This window comes from Perissodus microlepis, chromosome 7 (assembly GCF_051167445.1).
Source record: "Perissodus microlepis isolate ML-2025 ecotype Zambia chromosome 7, ASM5116744v1, whole genome shotgun sequence".
In the NCBI taxonomy this organism is placed as follows: Eukaryota; Metazoa; Chordata; class Actinopteri; order Cichliformes; family Cichlidae; genus Perissodus; species Perissodus microlepis.
Window position 1 is genome coordinate 8,751,943 of NC_140467.1, and position 18,570 is coordinate 8,770,512.

General features: G+C 39.9%; 2 protein-coding genes across 3 annotated transcripts in view; one reads left to right on the forward strand and one right to left on the reverse strand.

Annotated features, from left to right (window-relative positions):
- The window catches only part of mapk8ip2 (mitogen-activated protein kinase 8 interacting protein 2), a 28,244-nt gene that overhangs the window by 6,932 nt on the left and 2,742 nt on the right, over positions 1–18,570 (forward strand). Inside the window, exons 2-13 of one of the 2 annotated variants that reach the window (XM_084933184.1) lie at positions 3,904–4,009; positions 11,915–12,154; positions 12,276–12,354; positions 12,651–12,854; positions 13,283–15,479; positions 15,660–15,871; positions 16,473–16,548; positions 17,175–17,347; positions 17,439–17,548; positions 17,631–17,753; positions 17,884–17,954; positions 18,046–18,144. In XM_084933184.1, coding sequence (XP_084789310.1) covers positions 3,904–4,009; positions 11,915–12,154; positions 12,276–12,354; positions 12,651–12,854; positions 13,283–15,479; positions 15,660–15,871; positions 16,473–16,548; positions 17,175–17,347; positions 17,439–17,548; positions 17,631–17,753; positions 17,884–17,954; positions 18,046–18,144 — 3,690 coding nt within the window. The remainder of the gene's footprint in view (positions 1–3,903; positions 4,010–11,914; positions 12,155–12,275; positions 12,355–12,650; positions 12,855–13,282; positions 15,480–15,659; positions 15,872–16,472; positions 16,549–17,174; positions 17,348–17,438; positions 17,549–17,630; positions 17,754–17,883; positions 17,955–18,045; positions 18,145–18,570) is intronic. The other variant, XM_084933185.1, reaches the window with a different exon arrangement.
- On the reverse strand, positions 145–2,155 carry LOC146382512 (gastricsin-like). Its single transcript, XM_084935997.1, is given in 11 exon segments — positions 145–340; positions 424–469; positions 472–523; positions 526–671; positions 939–1,125; positions 1,127–1,223; positions 1,326–1,461; positions 1,590–1,857; positions 1,859–1,891; positions 1,995–2,044; positions 2,047–2,155. Coding segments are annotated over 11 exon segments (1,320 nt in total).

Consider the following 18,570-nt stretch of genomic DNA (forward strand, 5'->3'; position numbering starts at 1 on the left):
TTTTTTCTGACAATTTTATCAAACAATAGTCCAATATGCTTGCTTGCAATAGTTCTAGAGAAAATGTAAGATGTAAACAAGGTTTTTGAGCAGATACAAAGTTAACATCAGATTTATGTTCAGCTCAGATCTCACTATTGACATTTAGACAACTATAGCAAAACCAACTCGGCTGTTGGTCCAGCCGTACTAGATTGAATATTACTCTCTGAGGAGCACGTCTCCGAAGGTCCGCAGGGGTTGGCCATTAGGGGAGGGCTGGTAAGTGGGTGTCACACTGACAGAGCAGTACTGGCATCCATTTTGGTTCTGCTGGAGGTACAGACAGGAGATTCGATTGCTCATATTATGCAGTAAAAAGTTGAAAAATAAACAAAAACATTGGACATTCTTACAGGCATGGGTGGGCATGCTTTCATTTGCTTTTCATTTACTTGAATTACGTAAGCAGGAGGAGGCAGCACTAATAAAAAAAGTGCAGGGTTGGCAAATTGTTGCACTCTGAAGAGAGAGTGTTTGTCTGTTCAAGTTTCCTGCCTATCCATACTAATTTTATTGGGCTCCATGACACTGCATGGTGTAATTCACAAGCTGGTTTGGGGCAGTCAGCATAGAGGTTTCTAAAATGGCCTGGCAGCTCTGTGAGCACCAGCCAGTGTTTATCAGGAAATCTGCATGCAAAAAGATGGTTTTTGTGTCATATTTGGATTCGTCACTAATTTATTTTAAAGAAAAACAAAGTCTGAACAAAATGTTGAAAAGCGCAGACCCTTGGACACCAATCTGCCTGTAGGTCTCACAGGTGGCAGGAGTCCAGCAGATGATGCTGACTACTGGTACAAGCTACTGTCTATTCTCTGAAAGAGAACACACTACTCAGCTGTTCTCGTTTGAACCACAAATCAAAACACTGCTTAGCTGCTATCTGTCTGTATAACAAAATGAGTTCAGTGCCGCTAAAGCACAGTAGCAATGTAAAGTAATGTAGCTGAGGCGGGATATAGCACAAATGTTTATGTTATCAAAGTTGTACCTAGACAAGAAGAAACAAAAGATTTTGCTACTCAGCAGGTTTTGAGTAGTCATGTTGTCCATGAGAGGGGTCCGTCTTCCAGCTGAGATGGAAAGATTGGGATAGTCCGAGAATGCGGTCAAAAAAAATCTCATTCGATTCATCTCTGCTCAAACAAGATCAGATCGCCTGGTTAGTGATTACCACCAACCTACAGAATTCAAAATTACCTTCTACAATGAACAAATTATAGAACAGCCTCACACATGTTTGTACTGTTAAAATATAATATTGTGGTGTGGGTTTGACTCACGTTAACAGTGTCACATCTGAAGACTCCACCGAGGCTTCGGGTTTCATAGAGTAAGTAGAAATACAGACATTTTGCAGTGGCGGTTGAGGACTGCTGGGGATCAAATTTTCTACGTGTGTCTCTAATTGACATACACCTGGAATACATCTGGAGTTTATGTCTCTATGCATTAGAGAGTTTTTTGGGTTTCACTTGATTTTTAGAAGGTGAATTTTAATCAACTCCAACACTGATGCTTTGCAAAGAACATAAATGCCTGGAATTACACTGAAAATCTAAATCGCACGTATGGACCATATGTAATCTCTTGGAAATCAGATGACCAACTGCCACCTTTGCTCTCGTAGGCTATATCAGCTTTAAGTCTTCCATAGGAGATTTTTACAACTAAATGTGTTCTGACAAAGTGACTGATGAAGGATGTGGCAGAGTAAAGCATGTACTCACTGCAAGCCTGAGTGTTACAGCAGACTAAGTCCACCCACAGGTTGGCAGAGCTGGTGTCAAACAGCACCTCAAAGGACTTTGGGGGGTGTGCCAATGTTGATGTCTCCATAGTAGGTAGTCTAGGCAACATAATAATTGACAGTAGAACAGAATATAGCAAGTTAGCTAGTTACTGCTCGCAACAAAAAGTTGTGTCTCGTGCATAAGAATTGATTTCCTTACATCAGCGTAGTTATTGATGCACATATCAACAGAGGCAAACTGATTTGACGTTTCAGAGCTCGATCTCGGTAAGGCAGCTCATCATCCCCCCCCCCCCTCAAGGCTTGACAGTTACCGCTTATCGAGAGGAGCCCTAAGTTGATAGAAGGCAAAAGCAACATGGCTTTTGCCTTCTATCACTGGCGTTGAAGCTCTTTGAGTTATAGCTATGGGTTCTTTTTTTCAGATAAAATGATAGCAGTTTCCTTACTTAACCGTTCCTTCGGCAAGCACCACCCACACCAGAACAACAACAAGACACTTGTGATCCCTCCGTGGTACACAACGTTTCTTAATGGCTACAACTCACTTTGGAGCTGTACTGGTGTATTACCACACCAGTGTAATTGTCAAAAATTAAGCCATGTCAGTTCAGATAGGGTCACCTACTTAAAACAAACTTTATGCATAACTTCAGCATGTAATAGGTCTTCAGTACACACCACTTTTTGTGATAACATTTTAGAAACAAAGTCAAAAGCTTTATTATGAAGCACATTATAAATTTGTTTGGGATATCTTACTGGACACATGGAATTTCTGCACTTTCAGCAAAATGCTTTCTCTAATTGTTTTCAGATTATGCTTTTGCTTGTTCAGCCTCATCTCAAGTGAAAAAAATATGCTCTTGCTCATGTCGAGTCTCTAGCAAACAAAAAGACAGAAAGAAACCTATGATTATTAATTTATTTCAAGCATTTTGCTAATAGGAGCTCTCCGTACTGTTGGGACTCTTCAAGGACCACTTTAGTACCATTTTATCTGATTAAATTTACATATCAGCACCATGGTTACACTAGTTTTTGTGCAGCTGTAGTTTTCCAATAATGAAAAATAAATATATTATGTCTGAACTTCTGTATCAACAGTACTTTAAACAGCTTTACCAAAAGCTTTTGTCATTCACCTTATCCTAATTATGATAGTAATATTTGTCTACCATAATAAAAATATGTTAAGAAAACTCATTTAGGATAATAGTATTTCACTACAAACTGATTTTTCTAACATTTAGCCCATCGTTCAAATTCCTCTCCTGTTAAAAAACCCAATAACCCTTTTTAAGTCATTACACATTCAAGCTGACAAGCAGTAAGGGGAAGCCCTGATTGCATTAACTTTTTCATGACCCCTTTTGTATTACTGTGCATCAGCCTGTCCTCTTTCAGAACCACAGACCCAATGACATTGTGTACTTTGGACCCCTATATGATTATATGATGTAAGCTCGCATTCATACGTAATATGTAGAGCGTCCTTATCTTTGCAGGAAAGCTGCAATGCAGCATTTCCTTCAACACACTGCAAGCCAGCTGCTGTAGAACTGGAAACCTGCTGTAACTAATAGAGTAAAGACGGCATAGGGTCTGCTCAAGAAAACTTGGAAAGCCATGGCTCATTACAGAGATACACTTCCCTGCTGTAAATGAAAGTTTAGAAAGCTTGGTGTAAGAGATAGCAGCCAGTAACGCTTCTGAGTCTTTCTGAGGCATTCAAAGCTCACATTTTTTACAATCATTCCCAGCTAACTGAATTTAAAATATTGACACTGAATTTGGGTGTTTTAGGTGCTGCCACTGTCACTCACTTGATTCAGTGAATGCGCCAGACCTTGTTAGTATGAGATATTATATAATTAGAGATGATAGCGGGTGTTTGTGTGGTTGCTTTTGTTCAGCATATGAGCTTGAGATGCAGACAGAGCCTGACAGCCTATGAGTTAGAGCAGGTTTCCCCTTGATCAGTGTGTGAGCATGAATCAAAAAGAAATTCCCTTTTGGACCGTTCACTGATGGAAAAGACATATTGCAGGTATCAGTATTCTTTTTCAGAACTTGCAGTGAATATACCCTCTTTTGTGTATTCCCAGGCCAGCCCACGACATCAGCCTGGAGGAGTTTGATGATGAAGATCTCTCTGAAATCACAGATGACTGTGGGATTGGACTCAACTATGATTCTGACCCATATGAGAAGGTGAGATTCTTTTGTTTTCTCTTTTCTAATAGTGTGTTCTATTTTCTCTGAAGACATTTAAGGATATGTTTCATTTGCTGTGCTTCGTGACACAGAAATAATTCTTCAGATTGCCACATGTGGCTGGAATAAACATGTTTACAGTCTGTTAAAAAAGACGTTTTTGGTCATCAGTGTTAGTGGTGTTGATGCCTTTTGGAGCATTTTTACATTAATTTTTATTATCTGCTAAATAAAATGTTTGTAGTGTCATAAAGGACATCAAACAGGTATTTACTAGTCACTTGGAAATAATTAACTGTTATTTCCATGTGTGTCAATGACTGGTTCACGGTCAATGAATCATGCTAACAAAACAGCATTAGCTGATAACTTCACCCTATTCTCTAAATATGGTCATTTTAGCTTACAAAGCCAATAAACAGTGAGCGATATCACTGTTGATATATCCACTTTTGCATATACAAGTTAAGCAGAGCAAGTCTTATCCCATTTTTCAAATGGCCATTTTAGGACATTCAAGGAAAGTTATGTGCATGTACATATGTGCTAGATCTGCAAAATAATTAATGTAATGAAATATTACATGAAGAGACAATTAGAGACTGTTTATCCTAGTTGATTAATGCTAACATGAAGCTGAGAGCAGCAGAAAAATGACATGACAAAAATATCATTTTATGAGAATCAAGGGTGGAAACTGACTTTGTTTGTATAGTGATTAAATGTTGAGAACAGCTTATTTGGATCTGTTATTTAAGCATCTCTGTACCTTCAGAATTGTATGTAAAGGAAGCCTTCCTCACCAGAATTGTGGTCCTTACAGTAATGCCCATATGCCTTAGATAGCTATAATACACAAGGAAGAAAATGATAGCTCCAACAGCTTTGTTTCACTAGAAGAGTGAGTCACTCTCTACATTCTGCACTTATCGTCAAACAAATTGCATACATACTGGTTCTGAACTACTTTCATCATATAATAGAAATTCAAAGCAGGGGTTCCCATAAGGATCACATTCAAGCGACTGCGCTGAAGTATAAGCAAATAATTGAGTCATTAGCTGTATCATCCGACATGTCAGAACGGCTTAGGCTTTAATTACACCATTTCTAAGAACTAATCTTATACCACCAGCCTCTATATTTTCCTCTGTCCATCCTGTGGGATATAAATGTTTTATGCTGGTGGCGTTGAGCCATGGCTGCAGCAGAGGGTGGGTGACCCAGTGCAGTTTGCTGCTATGCAGAGACAACCTCCTTTCCTCTGTCTTTTCCTCCCTCCCAAGTGTCTTTCCCTCCCTCCCTACGCAGTGTTGCTTAGAGACGGAGCTCACATTCTCTTCTCATTCTCTGCCCCTTTTCCCCTTAAAGCCTCCCTCTCTTTATTTTCTTTCTTCCCTGCCGAGGTGCCTGGGAATGAGGATTTAGCTCCGGGATGGTTGGTTTTGAGGGTTAAGCTCCTGGCATAAATCTGTGCTAGATTTTGCTCTTTCCACTTTAATCCACCAACAAAACACATTATGTGAAGAGTTGGCAAAGCTGTTCTGTAAGAGAGGTGTCTTTGCATAACATCTAAGAAGACCTCCAGAGAAGGAGACTTCAGAGAGTGGATTTTACTCAAAGATGTCATAGATACACACACGCACGCACATTCACACATGCACACACAAAGGTTTGTTTACTTGGTGCCACTCACCTCCAGGTCTTTACCTGGCAGTCTTTACTGTAAGGTAAAGACCCTACAGTATTCGGGAGAAAACCTCAACAGCCAAGCAATCCCATATGAAAAAGCACTTTGCAACATGGAAAAAAAACCCCTCAATTTTAACAGGAGGAAACCTCTATCAGAATTCTTTAACAGGGAGCCAATGAAGATAAGCCAGTATGGCAAAAATGTGATGTTGCTTTCTTGTCCCTGCTGCTGCTCTCAGTGCAGCATTTTAAATTAACTGGAAGCTCTTTAGGTTAACTTTTAGGACAATCCAATAATGATCAATTTTAATAGTCCAGCATAGAAGGAATGAAATCCATAAACTAGTTTTTAATTTAAATTTTAGAAATGTTGGAAATTATAAAGAGAAAGCAGTCCTACATAACGTTTTATATGGACATTGAAGGACATATCCTGGTTAAAAATGACTCCCAAGTTCCTCACAATGTTACTCTAGGCCAAGGTAATGCCATCCAGAGTAAGTATCTGGTTCGACACAATGCTGATTGCCCTGATTTTTAGGGCCAAATATAATAAGTTCAGTTTTATTTAAATTTAGGAGAAGAAAATTACAGGACATCCAGACCTTTATTTCTTTTCTATAGTTTAAGCAACTAATTTATGTCATCTGGCTCTCATTGTTAAATATAACTGTGTAACATCTGTATGCAGTATTTTCTAGTAATATTAGATAATAAAGCAAGCATAATGAAAAAGGTATTGATCCCAGTACAGAACCCTCTGGAACCTCATGGCTAACTTTCACGTGTGAAGAACACTCCCCATTTCCATGAACAAATTGGAATCTATGAGATAGATGCAATCCAAACCATTGCAGTGCATTTCCTTTAATACCAACAGTGTGTTCTAGTCCCTGTATTAAAATATTAGATATGACCACAAGTACTGAATCCTACACTGAGGTCTAACAGGACATGTATGGAGATGTGTTCACTGTCAGAAGCCATGAGAAGATCATTTATAACCTTCATTTAGCACCTTCTCTAGTGCTGCTTCTGTGCTATGGTGAACCCTAAATCCTAGGTGAAACTCTTCATTCTTCTGTAGATGATCACGACTTAGTAGTATTGAAGCTACTGTACTTAATGATATGTCATTCATGAAGTCATTACTAGATAAACCCAAAGAAGTTGATTCTATTCATCTGGACGACGTTTTTAGTGGGAAAAACATTTCGTCTGCTATACGTCAGGACAATATGTGATAATGATTAAAACTGCTCATTTACAGTTTAAGAAAAGACAATTGAATATAATAATAAACAAATAAATAAAATGGAGGCTGTTATTTTATCTACATGAATGTTAAAATCTCCTATATTAAGAATTTTTTTGATCTGTGCACTAAATCAGATAAAAAGTCTGAGAAATGTGATACAAACTCTGAATAAGGGCCAGGTGGACGATAGAGAACAGCTACAATTGATCTTTTTTTGCGTGTTTTCCAAAGCAATGCTAATAGTTTTCAAATGAAAAATAACTGTCTGGGTCTTTGGTTTATTGTTAGGCTACAACAAAGTCTGCTGCCATTCCTCCACCTCGGCCTGTGCTTTGAGGATTCTGACAGTATGACTTGGGGGTGCTGACTCATTTAAATTAACGTATTCATCCTGGTGTAATCAGGTTTTCGGAAGGTGGTGTAGGTATTTAATAATTTACTACCATGAACTTAGAAGAGAGAGAGAGACCTAATGTTTAACAGTTCACACATTTTACATTTGGTACAGTTGAAACAATATTTTGTTTTCTTTGTAATTTTTTCAGCATTAAAATATTTTCAGCTGGTATTTTGTTTATTGAGGTCATGATGAGGTCATGACATTCTGTTGGAATAATAATTATAGTCTCTGTTAAGTTAAGCTGCTGAGTGTGTGGGTCGATTGTAAGTACGTGATAATTACATTTGGGAGTATACCTAAAAATGGTTTGGATCTTGAGGACATCAGATGCAAAACAGCAGAAGCCCTGACTGCTCAGTTCACAAACAAGAAAGCACAGGCCAGAGACAGTGTCGGTCCTCGTTATGTTACATCAATGCCCAAAGGAAGTAATCTTGCTGACATAGGATAGATTGGACACACACCCAGTTGCCCTTTGAGTGTTTGTGTATGTGTAGATAACAAAGAAAGAAGGGCAAGAGAGAGAATTTCATGCACATCGTGCTTCACATGGTGTTTGATTCTGCCTGCATCAGTAGGGTGTATGACAGTTTGGCAGCTCCTCATCAGCAGAAACAGCAGTCTCTTCCTCATGCACCACACTGTGCTGATGAAGAAAGAAGCTTTTGGTTTTGATGTCAGCACGATTTGCTCATATTGGGCAGCACGTCTTTGATGTTTAGGACGAACAGCCAATCTGAACAGTGAGATTATCCTGTGGCCCCAATCCCCCACTCTGATTAATTCTAATTTGTTATGGTGTTCAAGTCTTAATCTGCAGAACACTTTGGGTTTGTGGTAGGCACACACACACACGTGACCAAATCGACGAGACACATGTGATTTCTGATCGAGGAAGCAGTTATTCACAACCATATGTCAAAATTCTACAGCACTTTTGGCCCTAGTTGTTCGTTTCCACAATCTTTAATGTCACTATTGGTTCACTTTGATGGTATTCTTTCAAGCTTTCAAACAAGAGCAACCACAATCCCAAGCCTTTTATTTGTGTATCACCCAAACAAACACACAACTCTTTTCTGCCTCGCGTTGCCCCTGACCAGGGGTGTCCAATCCCAGTCCTCGAGAGCTACCGTCCTGCAGGTTTTAGATGCATCCTTGTTTTGACACACCTGAATCAAATGAATGGCTTGTTATCAGGCCTTTGCCAAACTTGATGGCATGCTGAAGAGGTAATCAAACCATTAGGGATGCATCTAAAAACTGCAGGACAGTAGCTCTCGAGGACTAGGATTGGGCACCCCTGCCCCTGACTCTTGACTTTCTGTCCTTCTAATAGCATCTCTGCCTCTCCAGAGCCCCCGATTGAATGGCATGAGCACATGCATAATTCAGTATGTGACAGAGCAGGGGTGCCTGTGTCTCAGCTGTGATGCAACTCTGATTTTAAAATGTGGAAATATAAATGATACACTGAAAGATGGAGTCCATCATGTGTCATACACTTTTACATGCACCCACATACAGACAGATAAAATTAGATAGACAGACAGACAGCCTGTACATTCTTATAGTTATAGCATATTCATTGCATACCTTCATACCGTGTACATTGTAACATACCCATAACATACCCATATTTTGTACCCTTATACCTATAACAGACCCATTTCTGTAATATATCTATATATCTATATTACTGCTAATATATATTTTGTAATATATCTATATTATGGCTAAAGCACTTTCTGGAAGGATGCAAACTGCATTTCGTTGCCTTGTACTTGTGACATGTGCAATGACAATAAAGTTGAATTCTATTCTATTCTATTCTATTCTAGATAGGAGAACTGGCTTTTTTCTATACTTTTACAGTTGTGCCTGTGGAAAAGAAATGTCTTTTTATGCATTAAAGGAATATATAGATGAAAAGAGACACTTCTAAATACATAATTCATCCCAAAACCAAATGAAAATTTATTCTGGGCAAAGAATAAAGGTTCAGCATGCCCTAAACATTTAGGGAGCTAGTGTTAATTATCTTAGATTTGTATCAGATACATGCCTTCTATAGGTTGCCGATGACATTTTCCACACCTCTATAATGGTGACTCTATAATGATAACTTTCTCTTATAGTTTCTGCTGTCATTAGTCATGATAGTGCACAGCTCCATGAAACCCAAAGCTTCCTTTCACTCCACTGGGGAATTAGTTTAAAATGGAGCTGCCATCTTACTGATCTTCTGATATGCAGCACCAGCAGAATCAGTAGATAGAGTTAGCCATGCTGAACAAGGCTCTCGTCTCTTAATTAGAGATCAAAAAGCTTATTTTCTCCAACTATTTTTTTTGTAACCGCAATGTTTCTTTGGTAACTGCTATGTAAGAACAGAGCTGTTTAACATGACTATGAATGAGGGCATGCTTGCTCAAGTCTGCTGAGTGACAGGGGAGGGACAGTCAAAGGGTTAGTGGGGATGGCCTTGGGAACTGAAGACCATGGAGATTGAATGCTGCCAACGTACAATTCTTATTTATAGTTTTTCTTTTTTTCTCTACCTGCCTGTCTGTCAGGTGGCCTTGTCTCCTGACAGCAGGAAGTATTTTCCCTGGCAGATGTGACATTTTCACAGCTCACTGATGAATCTGTAGATTTTTACACACTCATGGAGTTATAGGTCACATATCCTCAGTGATGGATAGTAATGGTTCAGTGTTTGCTGCAAACATTTGATTGCATCTTAATAGACCATTCATGCAAAAATAGATATGTTAATTAGATGTTGATATGCAATATCACGTGTACTTGATGGGTATAGACTGAGTGTGCGTTTCAGTCGCTGTGGCACAAAGTGGCTCCATCCAGCATCAGCAGAATTGTAAGCGGTAGATGGATGAGAGAGTGAGCTTTGATTCCTCCATTAAACAGACTGCACTGAGAGGTGGAGAAACTGCTGTGCTGTCCAAAATAAACAAGCAGGCAAATCAATCCTTGGAACTCCATTATAAAATTCAAAGCAGGGGAGAGATGATTTAAACAAAAAAAAAACAAAAAACAAAAAACACCCACAAATATTTGGTGGAGTGATCATGCTCTTTTTTAAAAACTTGCATGAGTGTTGGTTTTTTCACTCAGTTGTTCTAGTTCCTTAGGGAAATATTTTGTAGAGATGATTGTAGTTGAGTAGCCTTGAGTCCTACTTGAGGCATTTATATTATTTAAAAAATACTTAAAATGCGTTAAAATGTATGTTCATACGACAGCCCTTCGAGAATTAGTCTCATAGTTTAGTAGTTAAGCCTGTATTATTACCTTTGCTCCATCAGTACATATTGGAACGTATAGCAAAACACACAAGCAGGCCAATGAATGTGTAGCCTATGAAACCTGAAAGTCATTTACTACATTGGTTTCCGGTAAACTAGCTGAAACCTGAGACACGTCTGATTGATCCACTTTCATGTCAGCGGCCCCCACCCCTCCTTATCCTTAATCATTGCATTACGTCTCCCCTTTGTTCTTGGAGCAGTTCATCGACTTTACTGGTCTGCTGTTTGACTTTCTGAAAATGTTTTGCATTGTGACTTTGTACAGTTGTGGTCAAATGTTTATCATGTGCCTTAATGTCATTAATTTTAGGCTTTTAGTGATTTATTTGAGTTGTTCCTTTTCCAGGGTGGAATAACTGTGCAGAATATGTCTTTAATGACTTAGAAAAAAGAATTGTGTTAAAATTTTGAATTTATTTTGGAAAAAAGTATAAAAAGTGTACATACACAGCCACTATATGGTTAAATATCTCAGTAGCCATCAATAATCTTCTGGAATGCTGTAGAATCATCTGTTCACACAGGAAAAGGAAATCAAAGAAAATCATTAAAAGCATTTATGCAAAAACTGGTCTGAAGACTCAAAAATAAGATTGAAACATACTGTAAAGCTTATCTGTTGTGCTCCTTTACAGCTCTAGCACATTTATATTCTCTTTGTTTCAAATCACCCCATTAGACAAACCCTTAATCCAGGTCTAAAATAATTATTTTGAGTTCTCATCATTAAAAAAAACAAACTTATATTCTAAAAGTCAGCTGCCATTTCAACTTTGGATTATGAGTGAAGATTTAGCCTTCATTGTGGACTTTTTTTTTTTTGCATGCTTTGCAAGCTATAGTTTTTATGTATACAAAACTGTAATAATTCCTTATAAAATGATTTTTCTTTGTTGTATTATTATATAAAAAAAATCATAAAATACTCTATAATGTTTAAAAAAAATGCTGTACAAAACATTGTTGAGGGCCACACTTAACTTCTTTGGTTTATGTACAAACACACATTCATGTATTCATGAGTGTGCATGGGAGCTGACCACTGCTGGTGTTGGTATATGTTTAGTTCTCTTTCCTTGTTATTGCTCTTCTAATTTTACTGATTTCTCAGACAGGCCTGTTCTCCTCCTTGTTTCTTTTCTGTTGTCAGAACAGCTGATGCTTTAATAATATCGCTGATAATAAAGATGTGGATCACTCTCTCTCTGTGTGTGTCTCAGGACTCCCTTATTCTGGAGAAGAATGACATACACCACCCAGTCTGCTCCTTTCAGGACGACTTTCAAGAGTTTGAGATGATTGATGATGAAGATGAAGATGAGGAGGATGAAGAGGAAGAGGATGAAGAGGTTGATCCTGATGCACCTCCCTCCCCCTCAGCCTCCCCTCCTCCTTCTCCTACTCTTGGCACCATAAAGAGCAGACCCACCACACTGAACCTAACCACTGCTGTGTCGCAGGTAAGCATACTGAGGCTCTGATTCCAAACACATTACATCAACAAACTGTTTGACATGTGTTTCGAAATAGTTGTTTGCAATTTATCACTAACAATAGTGTTTGTCTCTCTGCCATCTTTAGGATTCACTGAACAACAATAGCAGTCTATCCCCAAAGAAAGGAAGCTGGCAGGACTCTTTGCGCAACCCAGCCTCACAGGGTTAGAACATCATTAGTTATTTATTTGGAAAAAGAAATGCTGTGACTTTATACTGTATGTTTTCTTCTATATTTTTATTTGGCTTTCTATTTCACAAAACAAATATATTCTTTGTATAAGCTTTAAAACGTATAACTAATATTAAATAATAGGCTAATCTATTAATCCTATAGAAAGACCGTCCTACTGGATTTTAATGCTATTTTTGTTTAGTAATTGTTCCACATGATAATTCTATTCAGATACTATTATGAACTGTATAACACACAGGGGATAAAAATCTATTGTACCTCCAGGTCGTCTGTCTCCAACCCACTCATGTCTGGAGGATGGTAGCCATGTGACAGGCCAGTGCCCAGCCTCTCCAATATCCCAGGTCCCAGGATCCCAGAGCAAAGGTACTCCACTAAATCAGACAGGGGAGGGCGGAAACCCCCAGTCTCCTCATAGGCCCCTCCTCTGCGACATGGAGGGCAACAGGCGAGAGAGGCCCGAATACGGTAACAAGAAGGCCAGCTCAGCAAGCTTAGATCATCTCATTGATCACTGCTATTTAGTGCTGTATTGTGATGTGAATTTGACTTCAGTGATGCACAAGAGCAGCAAAAATCTCGCATGCTGATTCTCATGAACCAAATCATATTTTTTTAATACTTAAAAAAAATATATATATATATATATTTATGGTTTTGACAATGAAACTTTTGCTGAACTTGTTCATGCTGCTTTCCATTTTCAGCTCATTGTGGATTTCTTTACATTGACAATCATTGTTTTTTTGTTTTTTTTGCTTTATTCTCATCTGCTCTCATTAATTGTAAACTCTTCTCACATGTCAGCTTATTTCATTATGCAATCTCACCATAATTAACTTCAAAATCACGTACCAGCCTCTAATCTCTGTTTTTTTTTTCACCTGTCATCATAGGCTCGTTTGGTCAACATAAGTCTCACCCATGTTCTCGTGATGCTACTGATCCAAAGGCTGATCCCTCAGTACAGACAACCAGAGCACCCTCCCTAGATGAGCATTCCCAGTGTTCGGACACAGAGGTGGACCACGATCTCAACAGCGACCACAACCACAAGCACTCAAACCGGCGTGCTACTGATACCTACACCATCACCAGTGAGTCAGGTATGGAGCCAGAGAATGACCTAGATCCCGATGGAACCAGCCGCTGCTTGTCATCCACCGCACCCATTGGAGCTAACGATGGTGCAGATACACCCTTGTCTGACGAGGAGCTGGAGAAGGACTTTGACGTAGAGTTTATGTGTAAGGAGGCCTACGATATGGTTTGTAAGGAGAATCACTCATCATATGTGGAGTTCCCCTCCATTGAACCCTCTGAGCTAGCTTCCTTCTCTAGTTATGTTTCATCTAGCCGCTCAGAAAATATCGACCAGTCCAACAGTTCAGATGCTCAAGAAGCGTCTAATGTGGAGGCAGCAGCTAACGACTCCACCTCTCCATCCTCAGACCCAGGAATAGCAGATATGAACCAACGGGGTTATGTGACTTCAGACCAGGACAAAGACCTCAGCTCTCCAGGCTCTGATTCTGACATTGAAGGGGAGCTGGAAGCAGCATTTTCTTGTGGTGGTCCCGTTGTCTCCAACATGATCTCATCAATCTCAGAGACAGAGCTGGACTTGACCAGTGATGAAAGTAGTAGTGGACGCTCATCTCACCTTACCAACTCCATCGAGGAGGCCAGCTCACCTACGTCAGATCAGGAACTGGATCCAGACACAGAGTTGGAACAGGACAGTGGAATTGTTGGTCTGAAAACATCTCTACTTCTAGGTCAGCCAGATCCAATCAAAGAAGGCTCTCCTCTACCCTCTCCATCCCCACTACCCTCACCCACAATTGCTACACCATCTCCCATTGATTCACCCATCTTACCCCATGAGGCCTACGACGATGGTCAAGCTCTTACAGGGCTGCAGAATGTGTATGAAGACCTGCCCTGCGAGCACCAAGCTGACCCAGATGAGACTCTTCCTCCAGCTCAATGCAGTGAGGATAGTCTCTCCAGACAGATGGTGCTGCAGATAGAACCAGATCACAGCCTAGAGAGCTTCAAACGCTCCTTCTACCTGCCAGTGGGGCCCAGGCTAATGCCAAGCTCAGATGATTATGATGGAAGTGAAGGAGAGTCTGAATCTGAAAGCGAAGATGACCTGAGTGAGAACTCGGACTCTCCATGGCTGCTTAGCAATTTGGTCAACAGGATGATCTCAGAGGGCTCCTACCCAATCAGCTGTCCTGAGGAGTGTTTCAAGAGGAAAGTGTCTGTGTCTGATACCATCTCACCATCCTCCGACATTGGAGATGGAGATGGCTTCAATGATGAGGACCAAGCTAAGAAAGTTGGAATGAATGGATCACAGGAAAGAGACGAAGAAAGTGAAGAATCAAGAAGTATTAACATGCAGTCTTCAAAAGGAGCAACAGTGATAAATTCTGATCTCTACATGAGCAATCCAACCGCTGATACCATAACCCCACTGATTTTAGAGCGTTGTGCAAACAGCTCTTTGCATACTACTAAAGACTGTGACAAGAACTTTGTAGATAAACCATCTAAGAATGCGATGAGACAAGAAGATGATCCCGAGCCCAATAACGACTTGATGATGTTGGAGGGGAGGAAAGATCTCGACTCACCCAGCCTTAGTGAGAGTGTGATCAGCGACAAAGATGAAGGACGAGAAACGGAGCCCAAGCCAACGAGCCGTTCCTCAGCCTCCCTCGAGCGTATCACAGAAGTCAAACACAGCCTGACACTCGACATACCCAGTGCTCAGACTAACCGATGCTTCAGCCTCACTTATTCCACAGACAATGATGAAGAAGAGGACGATGCAGACTCTTATCCATTCCTAGGTGGCTTAAGGAAGCAGTCCCGTAGAGGTAGCGACTTAGAGCTGGACAGTTCACCACCCATTGATTCCAGCGTGCAGAATCATCCCTTACCTGATCATGACCTCCCACTGTGTGAGAAAGACCTGGCTCTGAGGCAGTCAAATGAAGACGATGGACTGGCCTATGACTCCATGAAGTACACACTAGTGGTGGATGAGAATACTACACTGGAATTGGTCAGCCTTAAAAGGTATGGTCTGATAATATGTTTGAAAGCCAGTAAATAGAGTGTGTAGTGAGTCTGACACAAAAATCTGTCCTTTAGTTATGAAATTGGAACAATTTTCCTTATTGTGCACCTTATATTAACATAAACTTGCATTACAAATGTTTATTACGCCTTAAATTGGGATTCAACTTGCCTTCTCAGGTGCACTTCTGTTCTGAGTGATGACAGTGAGCTTTCAACTCTTTGCGATGAGGAGCCTTTGGGGACTGCTAACTTAGACTATGGTCATGATGAGGAGGAGGAAGTGAGGCCAGAGCTTCTGAGCTCTTCTGAAGACTCTTCTCCCGAAGCTGATCTCCCTTTCTCCAAGAAATTTCTCAATGTGTTTGTCAACAGCACCTCCCGCTCCTCCAGTAAGTCATAAGCAATTCTGTTCTCTTATTTTAAGAAAGTGTTCATTCTTATCTCTTCCCGAGAGGTAAAAGAGAAGATCGAGACTGCTTTAAAATATTACCCCTAAAAATGAGATGATGCTCCGGTGGGTGTTATCTTACATTAAGGATAAGAAAAGGGGGGAGGTTGGGGGGACAGTTGGCCTGGCTCTGTCCAAAAATCCTGACTCCTTCAGCATTATTTCTAAAATTATCCACTCACAGCCTGCCCTTAGAATGAATAATGTATTAGAGTTCAACTCATCACTGTCAAAATGATATACTAAGATGTGATCTAAATATGGCAGGGTGCCCACACACGACTGATGGGAGGGCTCTACCAGAACATCATCAGGCAGACCTCTTGTCTCAAGATTTATATCTCTAATAAAGGGTGATTTGCATAATAAAAAAGCTCATTATAACAGCCCCATTTTCATTGCATTTTTGATATAATCCATTACCCTTCATTTAGAGCTCACCTTACAGATTTGCATAATAAATGTTCCTCAACAAACAACAGGTTACAGAAAAAACAACATTTTTTTTAAAATAATCTCAGTCATATCTGTTTCCCATGTAGGCACAGAATCCTTTGGACTTTTCTCTTGTACCATCAATGGAGAAGAGAGGGACCAGACACACAGAGCAGTTTACAGGTAAAACAAACTCAAGCCTGAAACTAGCACCACTGAAGGAACAATGGGCTGGGAGGTCAACCTCCCAATGGGTTGACCTCCCAGCCCATTGTTCCTTCAGTGGTGATAGTTTAAATCATTATGCAAATGTACTGTTTATAAGATTGGGGAAACCTGCAGTCAGCTGAGACTGAAGAAATCACGTGAGTGACGAAACGTTTCTCCCACTGAAAACGTGTCCAGATGAACAGAATCAACTTTTGGGCAACACTAATTATTTTGGGGAGGAAGACAGATCAGACATCACATGCATCTCTTTGCCACCCATAAAGACAAAGACAAGAAGAGAAAAGGCAAACAGTGCCTCGGTATTACACAGTACATGTTGTGTACAAATAATTTCACTTTTTTTTAACCATAGGTCTCATTCAAAATACCCCATATTTACAACTCTTTGCCTTCCTCTACCCACCCTATTATCTTTCTTTCCCAGCTGTTTCATCAAAGCCTCCCACAGGGAGTCGCCTAAAACCCATAAAAGATCAAAATAACTCAGGTCTATAGGAGCAGGGACATCATGTAAGGAAACATCTTTTTACAAAGGCAGTTTCCTTTTTTTCCCTTGACTTCTCTGCTGCCCTCTGCAGGTTCATTCCCAGGCATGCAGATGAGCTGGAGCTGGATGTGGATGATCCCTTATACGTGGAGGAAGAAGAGGACGACTACTGGTACAGAGGCTATAACATGCGGACAGGGGAGAGGGGCATCTTCCCTGCCTTCTATGCTCATGAGGTCATAGGTCAATCCAAAGAGCTGCTGGGTGAGTGCAAGAATACAGCGGCTTATTTTTTTGCTTTTTTTTTCGAAACACACAGAACGATCACATTTTCTATGCATATTACGCTCCGTAGGAATGAAAAGGAATCCAGCGTGGATTGAAACTTTCAGCGTGCAGTTTTTGGGGTCTGTTGAGGTACCTTATCACCAAGGCAACGGCATTCTCTGTGCTGCTATGCAGAAGGTAAGAAAAGCACATTTACACTTTTACTATTATGGATTGTTTACTATGGGCAGGATACAAATGTGGTTTCTCTCTGTGTTAGATTGCAATATCGAGAAAACGGACGGTACATGTGCGACCTCCCTCTCTATGTGAGCTGGAGATTAGCTTGCAAGGAGTCAAACTGATTATGAGCCTGGAGGATGAATATGAATCCCTTGATGAGGTATAAGACAAATAAACATAAATGACATGATTACTCAGGTAATCAGTTGTCCCTTTGCTTTGGGATTATGTTGCACTGCTTCATCAGTGACTGAACTCTACTTTTTTTTTCTGTCTCTGTCTATATTTAGTATGACAGATGTAGTCACTTCTTCCAGATGAAGAACATCTCATTCTGTGGATGCCATCCGAGGAACAATTGGTAATCAAGCATCCATCTTCTGCCCATCCTGCTACCACCGTACAGTGTAACATCCGACTGATTGCATCACACTGTTTTGTTCTCTCTGCAGCTACTTTGGCTTCATCACTAAGCACCCAATGCTGAACAGATTTGCTTGCCATGTGTTTGTGTCCCAGGAGTCAATGCGACCTGTAGCAGAATGTGTCGGGTATGTCCATTTCCACAGCCGCTGAGGGCCGTAGCTACAAAAATAAAAAAAAGAAAGAAAGGAAAAAAAGAACTCAAAAAATAACTTTTGTTATGTATTTTAACTAAAAAAAACACAAATACATTAAAAAAATAAATAAAATTAAAGTAAATCATTAAAAAACACCACTGATTTTGACCGTTTAAGTTCTCAAACTAAGGGATCGTATTCACTTTGCATTTTTTGTATATATTACAGTAGAAGCCACGGTGCTTAATTTGACATATTTAAGTAATAAAAATGACTATTCAGCTACTACTTGCACATATCTTTGCTGGAATCTGATCTCAAAGTCTGGATTAAAGTGCATTTTATTACAAATTTCTTTTGCAGAATGCTTGACAGCAATCCAGTTTGGGGTTTTTTTGTTATTTGCACACTAGCCAT